The 26,116-nt window shown below is 42.7% G+C and overlaps 1 protein-coding gene across 1 annotated transcript in view; it reads right to left on the bottom strand.

Annotated features, from left to right (window-relative positions):
- Positions 1 to 26,116, bottom strand: part of LOC102992680 (aldehyde oxidase 1) — a 72,840-nt gene that overhangs the window by 18,286 nt on the left and 28,438 nt on the right. Inside the window, exons 17-26 of the mRNA XM_024124762.1 lie at positions 23,380 to 23,549; positions 22,905 to 23,031; positions 20,582 to 20,704; positions 17,134 to 17,230; positions 11,349 to 11,473; positions 9,157 to 9,290; positions 8,029 to 8,116; positions 3,760 to 3,846; positions 2,742 to 2,933; positions 560 to 787 (exon numbers count right to left, since the gene is read on the bottom strand). Of these exons, the coding sequence (XP_023980530.1) occupies positions 560 to 787; positions 2,742 to 2,933; positions 3,760 to 3,846; positions 8,029 to 8,116; positions 9,157 to 9,290; positions 11,349 to 11,473; positions 17,134 to 17,230; positions 20,582 to 20,704; positions 22,905 to 23,031; positions 23,380 to 23,549 (1,371 nt within the window). The remainder of the gene's footprint in view (positions 1 to 559; positions 788 to 2,741; positions 2,934 to 3,759; positions 3,847 to 8,028; positions 8,117 to 9,156; positions 9,291 to 11,348; positions 11,474 to 17,133; positions 17,231 to 20,581; positions 20,705 to 22,904; positions 23,032 to 23,379; positions 23,550 to 26,116) is intronic.

Genomic DNA, 26,116 nt, shown 5'->3' with positions numbered 1-26,116 from the left:
TAAATAAATAAATTTATTTTTTTTAAAAAAAAGAATAGATTTTCAGTCCTCCCCGTGATACCTTTAACGGCTATAAAGTGAAAAAAAACTTCTACGATTGTGTTTGAAAAGATATTTAAATGATTTATCTTTCTGGATGTAATTTTCCCCAACCCACCAAAAAAGGGGAGGGGCACCGAGTGCCTTGAAGCTTCTTGTTACTATTTCATTTCCTGTTTCTATCTCACAGAATCAGAGTAGCTGAAGAGGAGTCTTGGGGGTCCTTGGTCCCCACCCTTATTTTATACTTAAGTGATATGGGCCCACAGTGAGCTAACTCAGCTGTTCAATTCCAAGGCCAGGAATAGGTGCTGGGTCTCCCAATTTCCCAGCAAGAATGCTTGTCACCAACCCTGGGGAAGTGGGCAAAGTGGCTCTCGTCTCCTCTGGAGAAAAACTAGTTGGACGGAGCACAGCTTTGGGGAAGGTGAACAATTAAGATATTGCAACCATATGGCTTAATCCACCTTCATGGAAAGTTTCCTCAATACCTTTTGATTTGTCTGTTTGGAGAACTGACCTGACCAGCAGCAACTGATCCAAGGCCGACAGGAAACTTCAGGGGGACCACCGCCAGCCCCTTCTTCTTCCAGCAATTCTCCGAGTTGAATTTTTCTACGGCTGCTTTCCTTAGGGCGTAGGAAGACATGGCCATGCATTCTTTCCAACACTGGATCAGGTTCTTGGCGTTAATCTCCTGTTTGTAGGGTGTTTGATCAATTTGCTTATACATGTTTATCGTTCGGACCTACAAAAGAGAAGGAGATCAAAAGGGTTGGGGGGGCACTAGGCAGACACAGTCTCTCCCCACCCACTGTCCTCCTAGTCACATTCTGCTCATCATAGAAAACCCAAACTGAGTTCAATCTACTCCTTGCTGAAGCCTTTCCCAACACATGACATCTTCCCCTTCCTCTACTCAGAGCCTCTATCAAATGTGTTAGCACTTATATGCCTTCGATGCTGCTCTTGTGTAAGTTCAGAGGAAGGACTCCTTTCCTCCTATTCCTTATATAACTCAACAGTGCAGTCCAGGTACACTGTGGGCTCTTAATTCCGGTTGTACTTGTGAGTATCTGTTGAAAGGTAACGCTGAATTTAATTCCAGGCTACATGATCCGTGTGATTTCGATTTTCAGATGCTGAGGCAAGAGAAGACCACTCACTTGCAAACCGGAAACTATGAAAGTTTGTTTAAATATAGCCCATAACTAGGATGAAAAGCCAATTAAGAGATTCTATCCCAGGATGTCTGAAGCAGAGTAGAATTCTTCCTGAATTCCCAGAAAGTGGTGACTAAGGCGCCCAGCTGAGAACAAAAGGTCAAGTACTTCGCATTCTCAGCTGAGAAAACTCTCAGCAGTTGAGGCCAGCCCTCTCCCCAAGCTGACAGGAGCCATTACAGACATATCTTCTTCCCATCTCCCCCTCCAAAAAGTCCCAGATCATTATAAAAGGATGACTGGAAATTAGTGAGCTGTGCCATTTTGGGGAAGGTGGGTTTTTTTTTGTTTTGGGGGGTTTAAAAAAATATTTATTTATTTATTTATTTGGCTGTGCTGGGTCTTAGTTGTAGCACACGGGATCTTTAGTTGCAGCATGCGGGACCTTTAGTTGCGGCATGTGGCACCTAGTTCCCTGACCAGGGATCGAACCCAGACCCCCTCCATTGGGAGTGTGGATCTTAACCACTGGACCACCAGGGAAATCCCTACTGTGGTGTTTTGAAGGATGGCTACTCTCTCCTCCATCTTCTCTGGGGATGAAAGGAGGTCATTAGCTGATCCTCCTCCTAGTGCTACCAACGTGACAGAACATCTGGGAAAGAGGCCATGGTGAGACAGCCAGGAAGGGAGGGGCAAGGGCCCCCCCGCCAAGTTCAAGAGACATAAAGATGATGGCTCCTGCCTATGGTCACAAATTCTAGTGCTGAGAGGGGAAGGAGGTAGATGAATCAGGGACTGGGGCTTTCCATGGATGGCTGCAGCATGGGGCCAAGAGGCGTGGGTTTCAGGGGATGCTGCGTGAGATGCCAGCTGAGGGTCAGCTGGAGATTTAATGCTTGCAGGGGACTGTCGATTTCTGAGAGGGCTGGCAAAAATGGAGCCCGGAGATAACATACTTGAAAAGTGGCTTCATCTAACCAAGAAGAGGACAGAGAGCTTGCTGGGAGAAGTCAGCTGGGGAGATGCTGTCTGTTTTTCCTGGTCCTCATGGGAGGGAGAAGGGGACAGAGGGCACACCATCTGCCCACCCTAACTCTACTCCAGGATCCTGGGAAGGGAACCGAGCTTGTTAATGAATGAAATTGGGACCAAGACTTAAAGAACAGAAAGGAGGCCATTTTAGTAACTGAAATGACTCAGATGACAGCTACCTAAGATGTTAAGGAAACAGAGGAAAGAAGGGTTTGACAGAACTTATTAGTAGCCGTTATACTTCTAACCCATGGAGACTTCTCACTAACAATGAATCCAGAGCTCACTTCTCAAAACCCTCTGCCCCAGGATTTTTGAGGAGCTCGAGTAAGACAAGGACCCCTGAACTCTGCAGTTCTGCTCTGTATTACCTAGTTAGCTGGGTTCCCGCCAGCAAATCATGTAGCCCCTATGGACCACAAATTCCTCAACATGAAGACTCCCAGTGGCCCTCCCACCTCTAAAATTCACTATCTTTGGTCTGTGAAACTAATTCAGTTTTACCTTCTCAGGAGACAACCCACATTTGGCTGCAACTTCCGTGATACAGGATTCGGTGATCAGCCCTGTCTGAGGAAAGCCAAACCCTCGCAAAGCCGTGTTGGACGGCAGGTTGGTTCTGCACGCCCACGCCCGACAGCGCAGGTTGGGAAACTTGTAGGCATTTTCCATTTTCAGAAGTCCCATCTCTATCATCTGGGGAAATCCAGAGTTGATGTGATGAGACCTCATCCTTCTGCACCTGTTTTACCATCCTGAGACTTCGGACCAAAATCAGGCCAGAAATGACCTACGTCACATCAAACATGCTAACCTTGACCCATGTCTCAAATTAAATGCATTTTTACTGTAAAATGATTTTTAAAGATTTGAATAATTTTTTTTGAAATCATTACTTTTAAATTTTCACATCAGGGCTAATGCATTTTTCCCCAGGTTTTAAACATTTCCAAAAGCCTTTGAAGCATTCATAGGCCCTCTCAGTCTACAGAATGTAGACTCTCTCTCTCTGTTTACAGAATAAAATATCCTGAAAATCAGGGAAAAAAATGTTGGTATTTGGCCTAATGCATTTGTTCTCAACCAGGGGCAATTTTCCCCTCTTCCTTCCTGGGACATTTGCCAATGTCTGGAGATATTTTGGGTTGTTAGGTCTGGAGGGTAGCTGCGCCATTGACACATACTGGATAGAAGCCAATCTTACTGAGGGACATCTTATAGTGCACAGGGCGGCCCTACAGCAAAGAATTATCCATTTCAAAACATCAGTGGGGTCAAGGTGAAGGTCTAATGCTTGCATCTGGGAAAAGAGCTCTAAGTTTGGGAAACACGGAGATAACACACAGATGCAGACTTAGCCAGTATCTCTGGGCTCACCCTGGGGGCACCAGTAAGTAACATGCGTCTACGTGCTCCCTGCATTGCGAATCTTTATGCTTTTATAATTATTGAACATTTTTCTGAATTAAATAATTTTATGTAACACTTTCCAGAATGTGAATTTGCTCATTAAAACACTTACAAGTAATGACTCATCCAGGGCGGCACCTCCATTGCTATAATGCTCCACATCCAGGGCCAAGATTCTGCCATCGTTCATGAATCCAGCCTGGGGAAAGGGGATGGACCTTTGATACTGGTTCTGGGGACCAAGTCTCTCTAAAGTTTGCTCTGTCACTTGTGAACCCTCTACATATAGATGAAAAATTTTATGACATTAGATTTGACAATTTCTTGGATAAGACCCCAAAAACATAAGCAACAAAAGAAAAAAATAGATAAATTGGGCTATATCAAAATTAAAACTTCCCAGTATCAAAGGATACAATCAACAGAGTGAAAACGCAATCCAGAGAATGGGAGAAAATATTTGCAAACCATATATCTGATAAGGGGTTAATATCTGGGATGTATAAAGAACTCCTACAACTCAACAACAAAAACCCCCAAACCACCTGATTAAAAAGTAGACAAAGGACTTGAATAGACGCTTCTCCAATGAAAATATACAAAATGGGTAACAAGCACATGAAAAGATGCTTGGCATCACTAATAATTAGGGAAATGCCAATCAAAACCATAAGATACCACCTCACATCCATTAGAATAGCTACTATAGCAAAAAAAAAAAAAAACCCAAAAAACAGAAACAAAACAATAAGTGTTGGTGCAGATGTGGAGAGACTGGAACCCTTGTGCACTCTTGGTGGGAAGGTAAAACAGTGCAGCTGGGTATTTATCCAAAGGAATTGAAGGCAGGATCTCAGGGAGATATATGTATACCTATGCTCACAGTAGCATTATTCACAACGGGTAGAAGCAACTCAAGTGTCCATCAATAAATGAGTGGAGAAACAAAATATGGAATATACATACGATGGAATATTATTCGACCAAAAAAAGGAAGGAAAAAATTCGGACACATGCTACAACATGGATGAACTTTGTGGACATTATGCTAAGTGAAGTAAGTCAGTCACAAAAGGACAAACACTGTGTGGTTCTATTTATGTGAGGCACCCAAAGTAGTCAAATGCACAGAGACAGACAGTAGAATGGTGGTTTCCTGGGGCTGCTGGGAGAGGAAGGAATGGGGAGTTATTGCTTAATGGGTACAGAGTTTCAGTTTTGCAAGGTGAAAAGAATTCCAGAGATGGATGGTGATGACTGCATACAATGTGACTGTACTTAGTAATGCCACTGAACTGTACACTTAAAAACGGTTACGATAGTAAATTTTATGTTATGTGTATCTTGCCACAAATAAAAATAATAACAATAAAAAAGGAAGGATAGAGAAAGATATAAAAGCAAAACAAACACACAAAAAACCCCTCCTGTTTAATCTGTCACTACTGTTCAACCTTTTTTCTCCTCCTAAAGCAAATCAACTGCATATTTCTTGACCTCTTATTCTCGCCATAAGTTCTTGAATTCTGACTCCCATCCTCATATTTCCACCAAAACCTTTTCCCCTAAAGCCAGCGATCTTCTAATCTCCAAATTTGGTGGCCTGCACGTAATGGACTCTGCACGTGTTTCTCATAGGCCCCAATTTCATCACAATTCTCAGCAGCATTTGGCGTTGCTGGAGGTCTTTTAAATAAATATCTTCCTTGCTTTTAGGATGTATTCAATATTTCTGAACTTATTAAAGTTCATTTTGGGAATTCCCTGGTGCTTCAGTGGTTAGGACTCTGTGCTTTCATTGCCGGGGCCCGGGTTTGAACCCTGATCGGGGAACTAAGATCCCGCAAGCCATGTGGCGTAGCCAAAAAAATAACAATAATAAAAGTAAAGTTTATTTTAATGATTTTTGTTGACTGGAACCAAATTCAAACCAAAGTCAAGGGCATGAACTATGAATTCAGCAGTTTAAGTCTGAGCCCTGGTTCTGCCACTTAACCCACTCTGTGATCTCAGGCAAGTCATATAACCTCTCTATCCGTGACCTGGCAATAAGTAAGGTAATGCAGGGAAAATCATAAGCCAGTGACTGAAACCTAGCAAGTATCCTAAATAATACTACTGTGAATATTATTAATATCATCTCCTGTCCTCATACTACCCTCCATCAGAACACATTATTTTCTCAAGGTTTTAATCATCACTACGCTGATGGTTTCTGTAACTTACAATCCAGTCTTTTCAATAAAGTCCCATATCGATGAAGGACATTTCCACTTTTAAATGTCCCACTGTCACTTCTTCTCCAAACACACAAATAAACTCATCCCTGTCTGTCTAGACTGTTTCCTCCTTCCAACTTGGCTCTTTCTATCAGAAACCTCCGAGGCATGTTTGTGGTTTTTTTTCTCCATTATATTTTGCTAAGTTTGTCACCGAATTCTATTTTATTTTATACCATAATAGCTCTTGGACCCATCTCTTTTTCTACACCTTCCTATCGTAGCCATACCCCAACTGCTTCATGTCTGAAAGCATCAGCTGCCTCCAGGTGGTCTGCATCCTCCCTCCTCGCTAGGCCGTCCTGCCCGGTGCCATAATATTCTCTCCCTCAAAGCGCCCATGTTTGGTTATGACACTTGACTGGTCAAGCATCTACTCAGTCTCACTGTATCTTATGAGATCAAGTTGAAGCCCCCATCCTGGGATTCTCAGGCCACTCTGAGTCCGGCATCACCTAACCCAACCCATCTTATTTCCCATCACTTTCCAGTAAGCGCTCTGTGCTCTAATTCCCCTTCTCCCCTTACTCCTGCCCCTATCAAACAGGCCACGTGTATCCCACCTCTGCATTTATGCTGCTACTATTCCCACCACCTGGTATGCCTTCTTTCTACCAATCCATTCTTGAAGGTCATTTACGTTTCACCTTCTCTAAGAAGTTTCCTGTACACACTCCAACTCATATTCATCTATCCCCACAGTTTTACTATGTGCACCTCCTCCTTTAACCTGAGATTATTATGTTTTCATAATGACTTCATATGTGTAAGTCTTATTTCCCCCTCAACGGCTAAAATGTGGTCTCCTTCAGGACAAAGTTTGCTCTAATAAATCTATGTTGCACTAAACCCAATTCAAAATATAGCTTAGGGTGAATGTAAGTTGAAATAGATACATTCGTTATCTTCTAACGATATGTGTGCAGGTACACCAGTTGTGGTAGAAACGATGTGATGTGTTCAACAAATCCTGTTGTCTTTCATCCTGGGCATGCAGGAAGACTACATTTCCCATGCTCCCTTGCAGTTCGGTGGCAAAGTTCTGGCCAATAATGTGTGTCGATTAAAGCAAGGACCACCACTTCCAGGCCTGGTGCTCAAAACATCTCCCACACAACAGTCTGCTCCCTCTCTTCCCTTCCCTTCCCTTGTCTGCTGCCCTCTGCAGAAAATCCAGTGGAGGACAAAGGGTCTTTAGGGCAGTGCTAACCAATGGAACTCCTGTGATGATGGCAATGTTCTCTATTTGCATGTCCTATATGGCAGCCACTAGCCACAGGTGGTTATTGAGCACTTGAAATATAGTTAATGCAACTGTGGAACTGAATTTTAACTTTCAATTAACTGAGTAGATTTAAATCTAAATAGCCGTATGTGCCTAGTGGCTTCCGTATTCAACAGTGTGGTCTGAGGGGAGGATGGTGCTGTTACTAGATGGAAAAAGCTTGAGTCCATGAGTGATTCTGTGTAGCAGGGTTCTCTCCTGCTCTCCGCCCACCTCCCACCCTCCTCTGATTACACTGGGCTGTTACTTGAGCAAGAATTAACACAAAAAAGGTCTAAGTCCCAGAGAGTTTTTAGTTGTTAGAGCAGTTAGCCCATTCTGACAAGTAAACTTATTTCTTATAAAGCAAAAGAATACTTATTTTCTGCTATGGAGACTTTTCTAGGAATTAGGAATTTCTGGTACAGAGTTTTACCAAAATACCTTTGACATACTGATAAACGAGGAAGCTGTTGGCAAGCATTTGCAATTTTGCATAACATTATTGTTACAGAAATTATTCTGTTTTTACCTCCCACGTATAAAACTGTGGGAATAGTGTGGTTATCAGATCCAATTTCATGGACGTATGTATATACTCACATGCACTCTGTAGCAGCCAATACCAGCTCGTATTTTTCCACAAACTGGTATCTTGAGGAAAGCAGAAAAGCTTCACTGAACCAGCCAGTAATCAGTTAGCACAAGGAAGAGAAAGTGTGACGCACAATTTGTTGATTTGCTCACTGTTATTCCTCAGTAGAGAGTAGCCAGATGCTGCCCTCTGCATTTCTGTAATGTTATATTTACAACATAAATCCCCCATCCTTCTACTCACTTTATACTTTCCAAGGTAAGGGTGGCGGCCTCCAGTTATTAACATGTCTTCTCCTCGTTCCAGAATGCAGCGGACTGCACGACCATGCCTGAAACAGGAAAAAAAAAAAAAATCGGGAGAGGTAAACTCTTTTAACTAACAGGTATTATCTGGGGTTTATGTAACTCCTAGTGAGAGCCTGGTGGCGTCCACACACACTGCAGAACAGCAGAGTGACTCCCTGAGCCCAGGCTGTGCTGCTCTCAGGCATACACCAGTGACCTCCTCTTCCTTTGGGCCAGGGCACAGTGCCTGGCACTCACTACTTATGCAAGGGGGCTCTCGGGCCCAAGGCTCCGGGGTATTGCTTTGGGGTTATTTCCCACTGTGATAATCACCTCCGTGATAGGCAAACAGTCCCAAGGCCACATTACAGATGGTTACAAATGGTGGAACTCAAGTGGTGTCTGACTGCCAAGTATTCCCTGATAGGACAGGTCTGGAATGAAGGTCTTTTTGTGTCATGGGGCAGAGGAACTGACGTACATTACTTAGCAAAGAAATTAAGCCTTCTAGGTGGGCCTGTTCCAAAGACAATTTCCTATGGTTATAGTCTGACACCCTTAAAGAAAAATGGTACTATAAATAAAGGTAAGCATAACAGAAGCAAATTTTCCATTTAAATTAAGGGGAAAAAAATATACACACACACACCTTTGGAGATACACTTATATTTATATCTATCTATATGTATATAAACCTTTTGAGATATGTATAGGTATAGATATATAGATAGATATAAATGTCTACCTCAAAAGGTTGAACTGACCTATGTAGATATGCAGGTGCTAAGGACAAGTAACCCCACCCTTTCAGGATCTGCTTCTGTCTACTCTCCAGGTATTATATATTTTACTGTGGTTTTTACTCTTTTCAGTAATTGATTCTCATTTTTGTTTTTATAGTATGTAGTTTGACAGTATAAAATAAAGAAGTTGTAATAAGCTGGCAGCTTGTTTGTATATTTGTATATTATATGTGATTTTAAATAACCTTGACCCAGATTCTTCCTCCTTAACCGCAATATTGAAACTATTCAATGTGACCTCGTTTTATTTTTAGTCTACTTAACAGATTTTCTCCACTTACTTGTTTGCAGCAAATGCAGTGATGGCTGCCATGATGCCTGTTTTCATCACCTTCCCCCCGAAAGCCCCGCCAACACGCTTTACATGACACATGACCTTGTTAGCTGGGAGCTTCAAGGTTGAAGCAACTATGTCCTGTGAATGGTAACAGTTCTCATTAATCTGACCCATCTGCAGCAAGGGAGTGGGAATAGTCCTTACACATTTTGATTCCTTAACGTTGTACATGATACACAAATTGTGTGGTTATACTAAATAATGGGATGATTTCCAGTAACCTAAGCATGCATCCGTGCTGATCTCAGTAGTATTTAGCTATAATGACAGCACCAAAACTATCATTAACATTAAGTAGTCCTTCCAATATCAGTGAGATATTTTTGTGATAATAAAATTTAAAAAAATGTTTTCCCCATGAAGTACACCCAAGGTATCCTTTTCAGACTAACCCCTAGGGATATGCTTCCTGCAGCAGTGAGATTTCGAAGCCTTCCAAGCCTCTCTCAGACTGGCTCTTTTCCCTGCACACCACTGTCTCCACTGGAGAATGAGCACTCCTCACCTTCCATTTGGATTCAGTTGGCTGGTGGGTCTTCCCTGGATGTAGGCCTTGCTCTTCCTTGCCATCCTAATGTTTGAGGTCATTAAGTCTTTTTTGTTGTTGTTGTTATAAATTTATTTATTTGTTCTTTTATTTTTTATTTTTGGCTGCATTGGGTCTTTGTTGCTGCGCGCGGGCCCTCTCTAGTTGCGGCATGCGGGGCGCGGGGCTCGCTCTTCGTTGCGGTGCGCGGGCTTCTCATTGCGGTGGCTTCTCTTGTTGCGGAGCACGGGCTCTAGGCGCGCGGGCTCAGCAGTTGTGGCACGTGGGCTCTAGAGTGCAGGCTCAGTAGCTGTGGTGCACGGGCTTAGTTGCTCCACGGCATGTGGGATCTTCCTGGACCAGGGCTTGAAGCCATGTCCACTGCATTGGCAGGCGGATTCTTAACCACTGCGCCACCAGGGAAGTCCAGGTCATTAAGTCTTAATAACTCATTTTTATACGTGGGGAGCCCAAGAGGAATGAAGTGATGGGACCAATGTCACACAGGGAGTGAGAGGCAGAACAGGAATGGAATGGAATTCGCCTGATCCTTCTTAGGGTTTCACCTTCTAAGAGGCCTCATTCTCCACATTCCTACTTGCTCTGGTAATGACACTGGCTCCTTGTGACCTACTGAATCAAGACTCCAGTGTCTGTTCCCCTTACTTTCACCCTGATGCTTAAACTAGCCACCGCAGGCACATCCAGCTTGGGCAGTCTTCCTACTATTCCTCCTTCTTTACACGCATGCTGCCTGGCATACAGGACACAGGCAAAAAGTGTTTGCAGAAGGGACAAGTGAATGAATCAACGAACGAATGAGTGGCTTTTGATCTTGGTGTGGAACTCCCTGGAAATGGCTACTCCTCTCACCCTCTAGACAAACCTCACTCTCACTGTAAATCCCAGCTTAAGACTTCATCTTCATGAGACTTCCTGGATGATTCTCAGGCTTCACAAACCTCCATTCTCTTAATTCTTCCACGTATGTAAATTCTGACTTTGCTGGTTGCATTCTTCCCAATACTATTTCCTAATTGCTTCATGTGAGTTAGGTGACTGTAAGTTTTGGAGGGCAGGCCTTCCTTTGTTAAATTTTGGGGTTTTTTTCAGTTTTATTGAGCAATAATTGACAAACATCACTGTATAAGTTTAAGGTACGCAGCATGATGGTTTGATTTACATATATCGATTACCACAATAGGTCTAGTTAACATCCACCATCTCATACAGGTACAATTAAAAGAAAAAAATTTCTCCTTGTGACAAGAACTCTTAGGATCTGTTTCCTAACAACTTTCATATATAATACAGCAGTGTTGACTACAGTCATCATTTCTTTCGTGTTCTTAACAGTGCCAAGAGTATAGAAAAAGAGACCGGCTGATCCCATAACTGATTTTAAAGTTACAGATCCACAAACAGAAGGCCAGTACTTTCATAATACTATCTTAAAAGTTTTAAAGTTGTATGGTTATTAATACCCAAATGGATATGGCTATTAGTATTCCAAACTCCTTCAGTTTCTAAAATGTTCTAAATTGTTCTTGGTATATCTTGTTGATAGAAACCACTTAGCCACGTCCCCTCCATAATGGTCCCCACATTACCTGTATGTATTTCGGAAACTGTGTGGACACGTAGACATCAATTTCTTGATCCTCTCCTTTGGGAACAACAAGCATGCTTTGGGTTTCCATATAAAAATGTTCTTGACCTCCCATGTGTATTTCACCTGTTAGAGAAAAATATTCCAGAATCAAGGAGGCAGTCAGATAGGACAGGTAGCACCCCTCAGGTGTTATCTCATTACAGAGAAATTCCACCGACAGTGCTTCTGCTGGGGCAGTGAGCTACATGGTGAAGAGCCACAAACAACAATAGTTAGCTTTTATTATACCTGCATATTTGAAGAAGAGTTCTGCAGGGGAATGTGTCATGTCTGCCAGCATGGTAGGTCTCAGAGTAATAGGGAAAGATGTGTGACTTTTCAGAGTCAAAATACTACAGCAAGGAGCATTCCAGTTCCAAGGCAAGATGGAGTAGATGCATTTCTCCCTGTTCCTTCTTCTAAGTACAGCTAACAATTCTGGACATTATATATAATAAAAGAAACATAAGAAGGTTCTGAAAAGTAGAGGAGAAGACAAACCAGCTAGGGACTTTGGGACCCAAGGAAAGACACAATGTTGAGTTCAGTGGGTTTTGTTATTGTTTGCTTCATATATCCCAGACTTGGTGCCAGGGAAGCAGAAATCCAGAAACACCAACAGGCAAAGAGAAAAAAAATCCCCCAAGAAAAGCCTACTTTCTCTAGCCAAAGGACCAGGAAAGCGGAAGCCTATCAAGACAGAAAACTTTTATGCAATACCTACTCTGGTCTAGCCAAACACTACAGAAAAAACTGCAGACCTATCTCTGTCTGCAAAAGTTGAGTGGGGAGCTTAGACTTCCACCCTTATCAAGCTGTGATGAGGTACCCCAAACCTTCCGCTGGGGTGGTGTTAATGGGGACCCTACAGGGAACCTGGACCTCCATGCCCCACCTGGCAATAACAAGACATCACCCCCTGTTCCTTCCAACACAGGGTCAGAGGAGTTCTGGTAAAATAGATGATTTAAATAAGATCCAAAGTCTTATAACATAATATCCAAAGTGAACCGGATAAAATCGAAATCATTAATCATACCAAGAACTCAACTTGAATGAGAAAAGACAATCAACAGATGCCAACAGTGAGATGACACAGATGTAGGAATTATCTGGCAAGGATTTTAAAGCAGCCATCATAAAAATGCTTTAATTTACATAAACACTTGGAAAAAATGAAAAAAAATAGAAAATCTCAGCAAAGAAACAGAAGATATAAAAGAACAAAATGGAAATTTTAGAACTAAGAAATACAACACTCAAAATATAAGGGGCTCAGTGGATGAGCTCAACAACAGAATAGAGAGAACAGTGGGAATCATCAGGGAACAAGAATACAGAACAGTAGAAATTGCTCAACCTGAGCAACAGAGAGAATAGACTGAAAAGAAAATGAGCAGAGCCTCAGAAACATTTGTGATTAAAATTAAAGTCTGAACATTTGTATCATTAAAGTTGAGTATTTGAAGATGTAATATGTGAAAATTTCCCAAACTTGGTAAAAGACACCAACTTACAGATTTAAGAAGCTGAGTAAATCCCAAAGAAGATAAACCAAAGAAATTCATGCCAAGACACATCACAGTCAAACTTCTGAAAACTAAAAACAAAATATGTTGAAAGAAGAGAGAGAAAAACACTGCCTCTCCTATTGGGGAAAAATACTTCAAAAGACAGCAGATTTCTCATCAGAAACCATGGAGGCCAGAAGAACTGGTACAACATCTTTCTTCAAGTGCTAAAAGACCTGTCAACTCAGAATTCTATATCCAGTGAAAATAACTTTCAAGGATAAAAAAGAAATTAAAAAGACACTCTCAGATGAAGGAAAGCTGAGAGGGTTTGTCTTCAACAGACCTATCAAAAAAGAATGATTGGCTAAGAGTTCTTGAAACAAACAGGAAATTTTTTTTTTTTTAAAGGAATCTTGGAACATCAGGAAAGTGAGAGAGCAATGGTAAGCAGACAACTATGGGCAAACACAATAGACTTTCCTTCCCCTCTTGAGTTTTCTAAATTGTATTTGAAACAAAATTATAACATTGCTTCATGTGATTTTCAATGCATGAAGAAGAAATTTTTAAAGACAATTGTATTTAAATAAGGGAGAGGAAAGGGATGTAAAGGGAGGTAAGGTTTCTATACTTTACTCAAATTGATAACGTGTTGCTACCAGATACACTGTAATTTAAATTTCACTTCTAGAACTACCATTAAAAAAATTCACAAAGAGATACACTCAAATCACTCTTCATAAATCAAAGTGGAATTCTAAAAACTGTTTGAAAGACAGAAGTAAGAAAAAACAACACAATACGACATCAGTCATCATGTTAGGTGGAAGGCAGAACTTTTAAAAATTAAAAATGTACCCAATAAGAGTGATTTGTAAATTATTTGAGGGAGATTCCCAAGGAAATCTTTTGTATTAGAATCTGGACTTCCTATCTCAACCAAAATCTGAGTAAAGAAAGAGTACAGAAGAATAAACAGATTCTACTTCTTTTATAAAACATAAACATTGAAATGTCAAGAACCCAGATCTCAATTTCAATCTAAACTCTTATCAAAAATGTACATTGAAAAACCCATTTGTCAGGAGGCTAAAATCCATGGTTTGCAATATTAGTGATTTCACCTATCCATTCAGAATTAATTTGGTTAAGTATCTACTTCATTGAAAAAAATACAGAGCTAAAAAGTATTACACAGAGCTGTTTCTACTTAAACCTGTAAGGTAGGCAATGTTTTAGGGCCCTGTTACATTGAGCTGCCCAGCCCCGTAGCCCTGGACCCACGGTGCCCTCTCCTCACCCCACGGTGTTGCTCTCAACTCTCTCGGTTGGAAACCAATTTGTTCAACTAATCCCTGAGATAAAATGTTATCCAAGTATGGGTTTAGGAGTGATTCCTTTAGGCGTATTTACATTTTAATGAGTTCCTTAAAGATGAAAAGCCATTAAGATAAGAGGGAGTCTCTCTGTACCATGCCCAAAAGGACAGGGTGTGGGGAAGACAACCCCAGTTTCAGGGCTTCGAGATCTCCTGCAAATCCTGCTACGGAGATTGTCAGTGTAAAGCTCAACCAAGATCACAGAATTTTAAAGAGATGAATGAGAAGCAGCATAATGCAGAGGAGAGAACGCTAACTTCACAGGTGGGAAACGTAGATAGATTTGATTCCTGGTCAACTGTCTGTCTCTCTAGCCTTAGTGGGCTCATCTGTAAACTGTGTTCTTTCATGCCCCTCTAGGGCTACAACACCAGCGTTACGTAGGGCTGAGATACATCTGCACAGTTGGTAAAAGCCAACAATAATATCATTCCCTTCAAGAACACGGTCTAAGACTTGATGTGATGCTCTACATATTTAATCTTTTAAATATTCTTTTTCTTGGAGCATCTATTTTCCTAAGGGGCAATTAAGTGCTGTTATGATTAGTCTCTCATTGAAACAAGCAGTCAAAAATTCTTCATCCAAATGACAACTGAAGAGTAAGAATAAAACCCCTCAAACCAGTGAGTCAAGAGGATGAAAACTTAGAAGTAGTATAAATGTCCCTTTTAGAGCTTCCGGTTCACTTTTATACTTATCGATAGGGTATGGGAAGTTAAAACTCAAGTAAGAGACAGATTGAACAACTTTTACCTAACTAAATCAAATAATTAAACAAGATGTTGAGTAAAAATACAATAACTGAATGCTCACACAAACATATTATGGAAAGAACAGAGCAAGGACATTTTATGGCACAAGTGGAGGAACTTCCCTAAATATCGGTATTTCCAAGATGCTCTCGCCAGGGAGCATCTTGTTTTAAAATTTGTTTTAAAATTTGTCAAAAACAGATTCCTGGGCTACCCTGGGTCTTTCAACTCCAGAATTCCAAGAAAAGCGCACAGGAATCTCCAGGCAGGTCTTAGAAGCATCTTCTAGTGTGAAAAACTGGGAAACATTGGGTTTGATAGATAAACACCTGCCGGTGTGTTCCCTCAATAATAGACAACCTTTTCTACAGAACAACAAAAATATCCAAACCTAATAATAATTATTGTTCACAGTTATGGCTCTCTTACTATGCCCCAAGTTCTGTGCCAAGCACACATGTATTATCTCTTGTAATCTTCATAATGGGTCACTGAGGTCAGTATTATTTTATCCATGTGATTTTTTTTTTTTTTTTTTTTCCGGTACGCGGGCCTCTCACTGTTGTGGCCTCTCCCGTTGCGGAGCACAGGCTCCGGACGCGCAGGCTCAGCGGCCATGGCTCACGGGCCTAGCCGCTCCGCGGCATGTGGGACCTTCCCAGACCAGGGCACGAACCCGTGTCCCCTGCATTGGCAGGCAGACTCTTAACCACTGTGCCACCAGGGAAGCCCTATCCATGTGATTTTGAAACAAGAAGACTGAGCCCAGAGAAGTGCCCTGCAAAGTCACACAGCTAGTAAGACAGGATGCCAAGGAATACTGGCAGGGTGACAGTACAAGGTGTCTTTTCTACAGCTTCCAGGTGACATTATCCACTCAGCTCCAACCAGCTTCAGGTTTTATACAGCCATGGAGTGAAGAGACATGATAGGCTTTCAGCTCAGTGGCTGGACTTACTGATTATATATGGCACAGCTCTGGGATGGTATGTTTTAGGACTCCTCCTGTGCTTGAGATCAGGGTTGGAGAGAAAAATTAAGGAGATGGTAGCATCTAGCATGCACTTGAGGCTAATATCCTGGAAATTCACTTGAAGACAGGAGATGCAAATGACTTATTCTCAGCCCCGATATATGGTACAGACAGCCCACCCACCCAGCAACACATCTGGGTTAATCAGATCTTGCATGACAGGCGTTAGGGATAGATTTTACAGCACAGCAGTATGACAGGAGGGCATATCTAAGACCCACGGTAAATCATTTTTTTTCCTGCTATAAAGGACATCACTAAGACAAATGGCAAAATTCAAATAAAGTATGTAGATTAAATGATAGTATTATGTGAATGTTAATGTTCTGATTTTAAAAACTGTATGTTTATGTAAGATAATATCCTTGTTCTTAGAAAATGGACACTGTGGTATTTAGGAGGAGAGAGGCATCAAGTCAGTAACTTACCCTCAAATGGCTCAGAAAAAAATGTGTGTGTGTATATGTCTCTCTCTCTCTATATATATAGAGAGAGAGACAGACAGACAGGCAGAGAGACCGAGACAGAGACACACACACACAGAGAATGATAAAGCAAGTGTCATGAAATGTCTTTTGGGGAATCTGGGTAATTAGGAGTTTCTTTAATGTTTCTGCAACTTTTCTGAAATTTAAAACCATTTCAAAATAAAAAGTTACAAAACTTTTATTGGAAAGTTCAAATCAACTGATTTCCAAGAGGGAAATTTAATTTTCATTACATATATACATAACTAAAGGAAGTCTGCAAGGAAGTGGGGAAGGAGACGGAGGGAAAGAAGAGAGGAAGGAGAAAGCAGAGATGGAGGGGGGAGGGAGAAGTCAGAAAGGATGAAACAGAAAGAAACATGGGCTTTGGAAATCCTTAAAAAAGCTATCAATCCACAATGCTTTGTGGCTTAGTGGCTGTTGTATGACCGTGGTCCTGCTCCTTAACCTGAGGAGCTGAGTTTGAGCTCCTGAGCCTCAGTTTCCGGACCTTCAGAAAAACAGACACCCTCTGTATAACAACTGGGCAGGCCAGGGTTGCTGCCCCTCTCATCATTCTTTTCGGATAGTTTTACCTTCAAGAATTTGATCCACCATTTTAAATGCTTCATCAATATTTCCATACTCCAGTTTCCTTTCTTTCTCGAAGAAGGACTTGTGTTGTATAGCCTCCTAGAAAGAGAACAGAAAAGTGAGGCCCCCGGGGCAAGAGACCCAGCCCGACAGCAGTAGCCACATGTGATGCTGCATCGTCTGAGTCTGTGCAGTGCTTCTCTTGCTCTGGAATAGCATGAGCTGAGCTGAGAACCAGGCTGCAGAAAGACTCCTCATGGAGCAAACACAAATGTCCGCATCAAAAAAAAAAAAAAAAAAAAAAAAAAAAAGGATGCTTAGAAAACACCTAGCACCAGGTGGTCCCATTATGGAACTAATATTTCCAGGCAGATTATTCTTTTCATTCCACAGCCCATGTTATGCAGCCAATGAACAAGACACAGGGGTTTAGATCTTGGGCTCTGGACCCAGTCGGAGTCGTGTCCATTTTCTCCATTTACCAGCTGTTTGACTGTGGGTCTATTACTTCACCCCTTTGAGCTTCATCTGTAAAATGAAGGTAGAGTTGTGCACATAGCTCCAATAGGGTTGTGGAAAGAATAGAATGGAATGAGGCATGAAAGAGCTTACACGGCATATAATAAGTGCTCTGTCAGTGTTAGCTAAAGACACTCTACTGATAAGGACATGGTGGCCCTGCCTGCCAGCCCCAAGCTCCTCTGGGGGTATGAGCACAGCATTTTCACCTGGGACCTCCAGCCCTGGAAGAAAGATTCCATTACAAGTCCAGAGTGGGTACCACAAATCCACTTATATTCTGGTTCCTAATGGCTTCTCCCAGATGCCTACTGAAGGGGTACAGTCGTAGGTACACATAATCAGGGATGTAGCTATAATAATCTAGGTTGGTTTTCTTACCTATCCTTAGGAATTCATCTTGCTGTAATCCCTGGGTCCTTGGCAAACGTGACATGCCAGCTCCTGCCCGCCTTTCTACGATGGATTATTGTCCATCTATGAAATTCCAGCCTGCTGGCGGCTAGGGATTGTCCTAACTCTGGTTCCCTCTGGGCACCAGTCGGTGTCTAGACCTATCAGTATACCTTACGGGATGTTCTATTGTGATCCTGACATTTCCTCCATTCAAAAAGTGGGTTGGTTCTTTTCTACTACCATGGGGCCAAGGGGCTTCGATAGAGTGTCTGCTGATCGCTTCTACTACTGACCAGCTGTTGGACCTTGGGTAACTGTGTCTTTCAGGTTCTGCATCAGAATGGGGATAATAACAGTTTTTACCTCATAGGACTGTTGTGAGCATTTAGTGAGTTAATGAAGGAAACCTGCTTAGAACAAGGTAAACACACAGAGGACTCTAGGTATTAGCTATGGTCACGTCGTGGACCATGACGATTGATGAGAGATTCTGGTCGGGAACATAGTTTTCTCACCATGGGCATCAGGCTGACCCCGTGAGTCAAGAGTTTTGATAGCATTTCCCCATTCAAACTATTAAAAATTCAAAGAAGCATAAGCTAGGTTAAACAGTAGTGATAGTGATGGAGATCCATTTGTTTTTATCCTATTCTGATTGATAACATACTTCCTAATGGAATCAATTCATATGATTTTCTTATTCATCTAAGACTCAGATATTCTAGGTTCAAAACAGAAATTAAGTTTTATAAATCCAATTTTTTTTTTAAGTTTAATCTTTTTCCACTTCCCTTGCTGCTTGCTCTTTGAGTAACTTGGAGCTAATTTCCTGAATATTTCTTGGTCAGCAAAGTGATTAAAAAGAACTGTAATGTGTAGGGAGCAGGGCATATTTCCTTGCTATACAGTTTGATTAAATCTACTTGATCTAGTTGATTAACCTTGGAGAGCTTAACCTCTGAAATAAACATGAGGTGGCTCTTTTCCACGATGTCAAAGTTTGGTATTTGATGCTGGGATTCTCTGGCAAACAATTAGAGGTGTGCCGGTCCAAGTTGGGGAGGAAGGAGTGGGAACAGAGTGGTATCTATTTGCTTATTTGGAATTTTATTTGGCTGGAAAGCGGGGTGAGGGGGAAGGGAAGATATTTAGCTACTGGAATTGGGCAAAGAATTACAAACAAGATTTTTGATAAAGTATTACGGACATAATTTCTTACTAAGAAGTAAGCCTAACTCTAAAACAAAATGTTGAGGAAGGAATGTATAAAGTAAGCAAGCAGTAGAGCAGGCAACATATGAATGAAAAGGGTTTAAGAAGGGAACAGAATGTTTGAATTTGAAACTGGCCAGGAAAATTTGGAAAGCATAATCACTCTTTGACTCCAACTAAACTTTTATATTTTTGTCTCCTTGACATGATTTTATTTTAATTTCAGAACACCGAGGACATTGTCCAGAAACAAACTCTATGTTCCTTGGCATAAAGCAGCATGATAGGAAACATACCCAAGGCCAAGTTCTCCTGGAGACACTAATCTTGGCCAACTCATTTCCTTATTTTCTGCCTCAGAGCATGCTAGTCACCTAGAGCCCAATTTATTTATTACGTTGTGGAGATAATATTGTATTCCGAGATTACACTGACTCTGTATGTGCTGAATCTAATCTATTCATGATGCTTTCCCAACTTTCATGCTTTTATTACTTAGTAAATTATAAGAACCAATGAAATATATGCAGATGAATACTCATATCATTTCAAGGAGATGAGTCTGAAAACCTTTATAAATTTCAAAACCCTTTTTAAAAAACAGGATCGGAAATGCAGTTCCCCAATTTGTTTAAGTTGCCAAAATAGCTGTAGGCATCATAGGATCTATTTCTCATACTTACTTAAGATATGCATTAAAGGATCTAAAACTAGTGTCTCCAATATATGCTTCATAGAGCATCTTGTTGGTTCTCACTGTGTACCTGAAAGAGTCTGGGTGAAGGTGTATATGGAGTCCTAGGGTGTGTCCCCTCTCCTGAACATTGTTGGTTACCCATCCAGCATTCTTTTCACCTGTCCCCTTCCAAATAGTGCTCAGATTTCTGTTTAGGTCTCCATCACTCCCCCATACAGCCCATAAACCGCAAAGAAATCTGACCCGCCCCCCACCAGCAGTAACCACCAGTTCTTGCCAGTCATGAATCCAGAGAGGGATGTGACCTAAGTGCCTGATGAGGCTGGATCCCAGGACTCGTGGGATGTTAGGACAATGGCATTCTTTCTTGCTTATTGGACGTGAACTGGAAGCTCCTGGCTGCCAACCTGTCACCACAGGAGATAAAGCCTGTACCATGGGCAGCAAGGAGGAGAGGCGGAAGATCAGCTTTCTTGCTAACACTGACAGAGGTTGAGGCCAACAAAGCCCCTGTTTTCTGGAAGCCACTTTGAGTTGGATTTTCTTTCCTGTTTCTGCAGTCAAAAGCATTTTAAGTGATATGCCACTGAAATCTGCTCTTCTGGCCCAACCTTTGAACTCATTACCTCGATGGTCAGGATCAGTGGCTCCAAATCTCGGTAGACAATCTTCACTCGCTGCGCAGCTCGCTTTGCCAGAACCTCGGAATCAGCAATCACGGCACAGACAAGCTCACCCACGCAAAATACCTACAACACAGAAAAGACCTCTGTTCCCAAGGAGGGCAGGCACCAGGGCCTCTCCTTTCGTTCATGTCCCCCCCTCCCTGCTAGCACAGAGCTAGACACACAGTAAACGACCGCTTCACGTGTGACTTAACCGCAGTGCTGTGGTTAACGAAGGCTTCGGTAGGGAAGCACATTTGTCAGAGTTGGCCTGCTGACCTCAGGCACTGGGAGAGTGCAGGTCTTTGCGCTGCATCACTGGCAGCGGTGGCTGAAGAGGGACGGGTCTGAGGCTGCCTCATGTACAGCAGAAGAGACAGTCCCGTGGTTGGACCTGGGGTTGCCACACCACGAGCTGGGCCATTCTGAGGAGTGGCTTCTCCTTCATGAACCGGGAGCACCAGAAGGTCACAGGCCATCTCACCCAGAGAGGAAGGAGGGAGAGAGTGATAACGCAGCACTGCTGGTGAGCACATCTCTGCCCTGAACTGTGGTGGAGCACAGGCTTTTCACGGAGAGAAGTGACTACAGGAGCCAAGAGCGAGCCCGGAGCGTTCATCGGTTCACCAGCAGGTGGGGTAGGTAGGCGGCCTAAGGAGGTCACCCAGGGACCAGGGTAGAAAGCGGATGGGGAAAAACAAAACTAAGGCTCCAGAGAGGTAAAATAGTCAGGACTGGAAGGAGTCATACGACCTTTTGATTCTCTTTCCCACCTTTTACTGTGATCCAAATCAAAACATAATCACTCATTTTTAAGAACGACATTAGATTATTAGGTCTTTTCTACAGTGAACATAGAGTAGTTTTATCACCAAACAAAAATGGTAGTTAAAGAAAAGTTAAATCCAGCACACACACACAAAAGTGCGTTGGGTACGGGTGGGCGGGGGCAGTGGGGAGACACATGAAACAAAAATGGCAAGTGTTAATAATGGTTGGAGCTGGGTGATGGGCCTATGGGGATTCATTGTACTAGTCTCTATTTTTGTGTGTGTTTAAAATTTCTGCAATGAAACGATTTTTTAAAGATATAGCGTGCGAAGGACAAATGTTAAAAAAAGGAATGAAACTAACGGAGGCAATCTTTCGCAACAGCTCTGTTCTCCGCTCTCCACAGACCTGGTACACAGACACGCCCCTGAGATGCTCAGAATCAACGCGCACACACCTCAGGGCCCAGGAGGGCTTTGCTTGGTTAATTAACATTTACGCAAAGCCCATAGCTCTCATTGTCCTCTGCCTTGGGGGAGGTTCAACCTTGACTTCAGACTCTCAGTCACCAAACTTTCATTTTTATCAACTAAGTCTGCTAGTGAGAGCCAGAGACAGGGACTCTTCCAAATGATAAAGCTCTTTTGGGTAAACACTGAACTGAGAATCTGGAGTTATGCAGAAAACCTTCTGGACACTGCCCTTGCTGCATTTTCTGATAACCTGAGATACAGTAGTCAATGTTTTAATCATTTGAAACGTTCACATGTCAACAATGCTATCACTGTCCCTCTGCTCGTTTACTCTGCTTTGTAGGAAGCAGTGTATGGAATATGCCGATGAATCAGACGTGGGCCCTCACTCAAGGCATTTTACTAGGTAGGAGAAATAGGTAAGACATAGACATAAATACATAAGCTCAAGATAAGATAGAAAGTGCAATAAAGGTTCACTTTGCCTTCTCCTCCAGACTTTAAGTTCTGCAAGGGCAAGAACCACAGGGGTCTTGTTCACCTAGGCAGTAGGTGCTCACTTAGAAGATGCCTGTTGAACACAGGCATATAAATGAATGAGAGAGAGTGAGTTCCAAGAGGGAGAGAGAACTCCTGGATTAAAGGATAAGGAAAGACTATGGTGGAGCTACCACTTGAACTTGGACGTTGGACTGAGACTGGGGCAATGGCAAGGGATTCTCAGGGAAAGTATCAGCAAATAAAAGTCATTATTCTCTTCTCATACATCCTTTCATAAGTATGAAAGCAACACATGGTCTTACTACTAGAAAATATAAGACACTCAAGTATCTTTTATATAACTAGTCAACTTCTTTACTTATGTGGAAAATGAATATTTTTGAACTAATTCACTATTAGAATATAGTGATTTATAATACGCATTCAAAGAATACTGGAATCCTTTATGATGTGCCAAATTCAATGCTATCTTTTAAGAAAATACGAAGTGTCATAAACTGAGGAAGTTACTTTTAAAACTGAAAGCAAAAATGCAGTACCTCATCCGTCGATAGAAGTTTCTCAGGTTCGGTTAAAAGGCGGAAGGAGTTGATGCCATGAAGATGTTCCTCAGTCAGGATGTCCACCACACCTGGCAGGCTGAGAGCTTCTGACAGATCCACAGACCTAGATGAGAACACACAGAACAGGCCTACTCAGAGAGGCCCCACAGCCTGCAGACCACAGAGAACGTGCTTAAACGGAGAATAAGATAGGAGAGAGGGAAGATACACCCAAAACCCTCCAATAGTTCTATGCCAGACAATTGGGAAAAAATTCCTGGGACAATGAAGTTATTATATGGAGGGACAAACTGTGGTGAAGCCTACACTTTGATCCCATTTCACTTCAAATCTAATACATTGGACACTGCCAACAAATAGCTTATCCTCTTCAAACCGTTACTTTTCACTAATGTGACTTGGCCAAAAAGGCAATCATTTCTGTCTGCTGGGTAAAAACCTTATCACTTACACAATCTTAGCGTGAGCTCTTGAGCTTGTTACAAAAGTCAAGAACAGCTCCCGGTCCACTGCAGGCATGTCATCACAGTAGATGGCTTCACCTGTGGCATGCTTAATACCAGACAGATGCATGATGGGATGGCCAACTGGGTCTTGAGGAAGCTGTTTTGGGTCTGCATTCTGTTTAATCAATAATCAACATATCATTTTTATAATCATATTATGCACATCTCTCATAAGAGGGGAGCTATATAATTTACATCCAAACCAGAACACTTTCGAAAATAAAAACGTCACTATTAAGAACACCAGGATAGGGCTTCCCTGGTGGCGCAGTGGTTGAGAGTCCGCCTGCCGATGCAGGGGACACGGGTTCGTGCCCCGGTCTGGGAAGATCCCACATGCCGCGGAGCAGCTGGGCCCGTGAGCCATGGCCACTGAGCCTGCGCGTCCGGAGCCTGTGCTCCGCAACGGGAGAGGCCACAACAGTCAGAGGCCCACGTACCACAAAAAAACAAACAAACAAACAAACACCAGGACAGTAAGCCTATTTCAGTAATTCAGTAGGCAAACTGGGATGTATAGCCATGATGTTGTTCTTATTTTATTCCCCACTATTTTGATATAGACCACAAACATCTCTAATGCAAATTCTATTTGTGTAAGTAAATGAATATAAATCTTTCTTCCTGACAATATAAAATGATGTCCTCTTGCAAATGCTCATGTATTTCTTTAACTTTTATTATCAAAATTATTTTAGTGTTGTAGCTAAGCATGGCACATGTACTATTTTGCAGAAAAGCCTGATGACCATGTTTACAGAAAATGAGTGCATGCATTCAACCACAAGAGCTTTTTTTATTTTCTACTTTGAGTGAGGAAGTCTAAGAAATAATTGGTAAGACTCATAACTTAGACAATGCTGATAAAGAATGAAGACAAGGGAAGCTGCATTTTGAGTAATGATTCACTAATATTACCTTTTCTTAGAGACCCACGGAGTAAAATGTCTTGCCACTGGTTTTATAAACACCTTAAAAATGCTTCATTAACCAAAGTCGAAATTAAGAAACATAACATCTCCTCCAGTGTTTTAAATATGAGAGAGCTGTTAGCTTTCTTGGTTGGGAGAAGAAGAATTGGAGGGATGAAGAAAGAAGGGTTAAGAGACATGGTATAGACCAAGCTCGGAGACCAGGGGCAAGGCCGAGGCTGCCGAGGGGTCTGGTGATGGGACTGTGGGAGGCGGAAATTCCAGGAAAGTTGCCAGCCAAGCGGCCACTCCCAAAAGGCTGCTCTCAAAGGAGAAGGCAGCTCTGGGGCCTGGAGCTCTGCAGGAGGAGCTGCCGGCGAAGCAGTGCTGAGCTGCCCTGTCCACAACTCGCGGGGTCAGCACTGCATCCGGCACCAGGGCTGAGGCCAGACCCCCTAGGCTTTCTCAGGAAGACCTGGGCATGAGGAGAGTCGGCCAAGGTAAGGCCCGGAAAAAGCTCTGGAGGCTCCCTTTCCAGCCCCATCTGTTGCTCCACGCTGCCGTTCACGGGGTCACCCTGAGCCTGGGTGAGGCACAGACCCTTTCTTTGAAATGAGGCTCACGGTGCCCCACTACACCACACAGCAGGAGGGAAGACAGAAAAGGCACCAACAGAACACATGCTGGTCAGCACCTCTACTGAGAGGAAAAGAAGCCATAGAAGCTGACCTGTTTCCAGCTCAGTCTCATGCAAGGCATCTGAGAAATTTTTAAAAAGTAAATACATTTGTATTTGATTCCCAGAATGTGCAGTTTGAGAAAGCCTACTTATTACATATTGACAATACATGAGATGTTTGATTCCACCTAGAGTGGTAGCTCATGTCAATCACAGCTGCAGATTTTCCAGAGTCAAAGCTTCCCTTGGGGGCTTCCCTGGTGGCGCAGTGGTTGAGAGTCCGCCTGCCCATGCAGGGGACACGGGTTCGTGCCCCGGTCCGGGAAGATCCCACGTGCCGCGGAGCGGCTGGGCCCGTGAGCCATGGCCGCTGAGCCTGCGCGTCCGGAGCCTGTGCTCCGCAGCGGGAGAGGCCACGGCAGTGAGAGGCCCGTGTACCGCTAAAAAAAAAAAAAAAAAGCTTCTCTTGGTTCAACGAAAGTGCTCTGAGGCTCTTGCTCCACAGAATGGAAGGGAAAGACCCTAGCTGTCTGGGATCCCACTGATCAACTGTCATGTTTTGTTCTCATGCAGGTGCTTTGCTTTCTTTGCCTTTCTGAACATTTGGATTCCATTTACCAAATACCATGAATGGAGGAAAGCCAGCATGGTTACGATGGGAACTTTACATAAAGGTATCTGTGGAAAGACACCTCCCCAAGCCACTCTGCTGCTCTCGAGACCTGAGAAGAATGGCTGTCAGTCACTGCCAACCTACTTGAGGGACTCAAAAAATAAACCTTCAGCTTGAGATAGATCAGAGGTTCTCTAGGCAGGAACCTGGAGAAACCTCTGATCTGTCAGAGGGAAAAGGAGAGTGGCACATGTAGTCTGAAAAAGCGTTCAGCATTTTTATTGGCTATTAGAGAAATGAGGAAAAAAACCTTATTGCTTTTTTTTTTTTTTTTTTGGTATGCGGGCCTCTCTCTGTCGCGGCCTCTCCCATTGCGGAGCACAGGCTCCGGACGCACAGGCTCAGTGGCCATGGCTCACGGGCCCAGCCGCTCCGCGGCATGTGGGATCTTCCCGGACCGGGGCACGAACCCGTGTCCT

This window comes from Physeter macrocephalus, chromosome 2 (genome assembly GCF_002837175.3).
Source record: "Physeter macrocephalus isolate SW-GA chromosome 2, ASM283717v5, whole genome shotgun sequence".
Taxonomy (NCBI): Eukaryota; Metazoa; Chordata; class Mammalia; order Artiodactyla; family Physeteridae; genus Physeter; species Physeter macrocephalus.
This window is presented reverse-complemented; position numbering and strand designations above follow the sequence as displayed.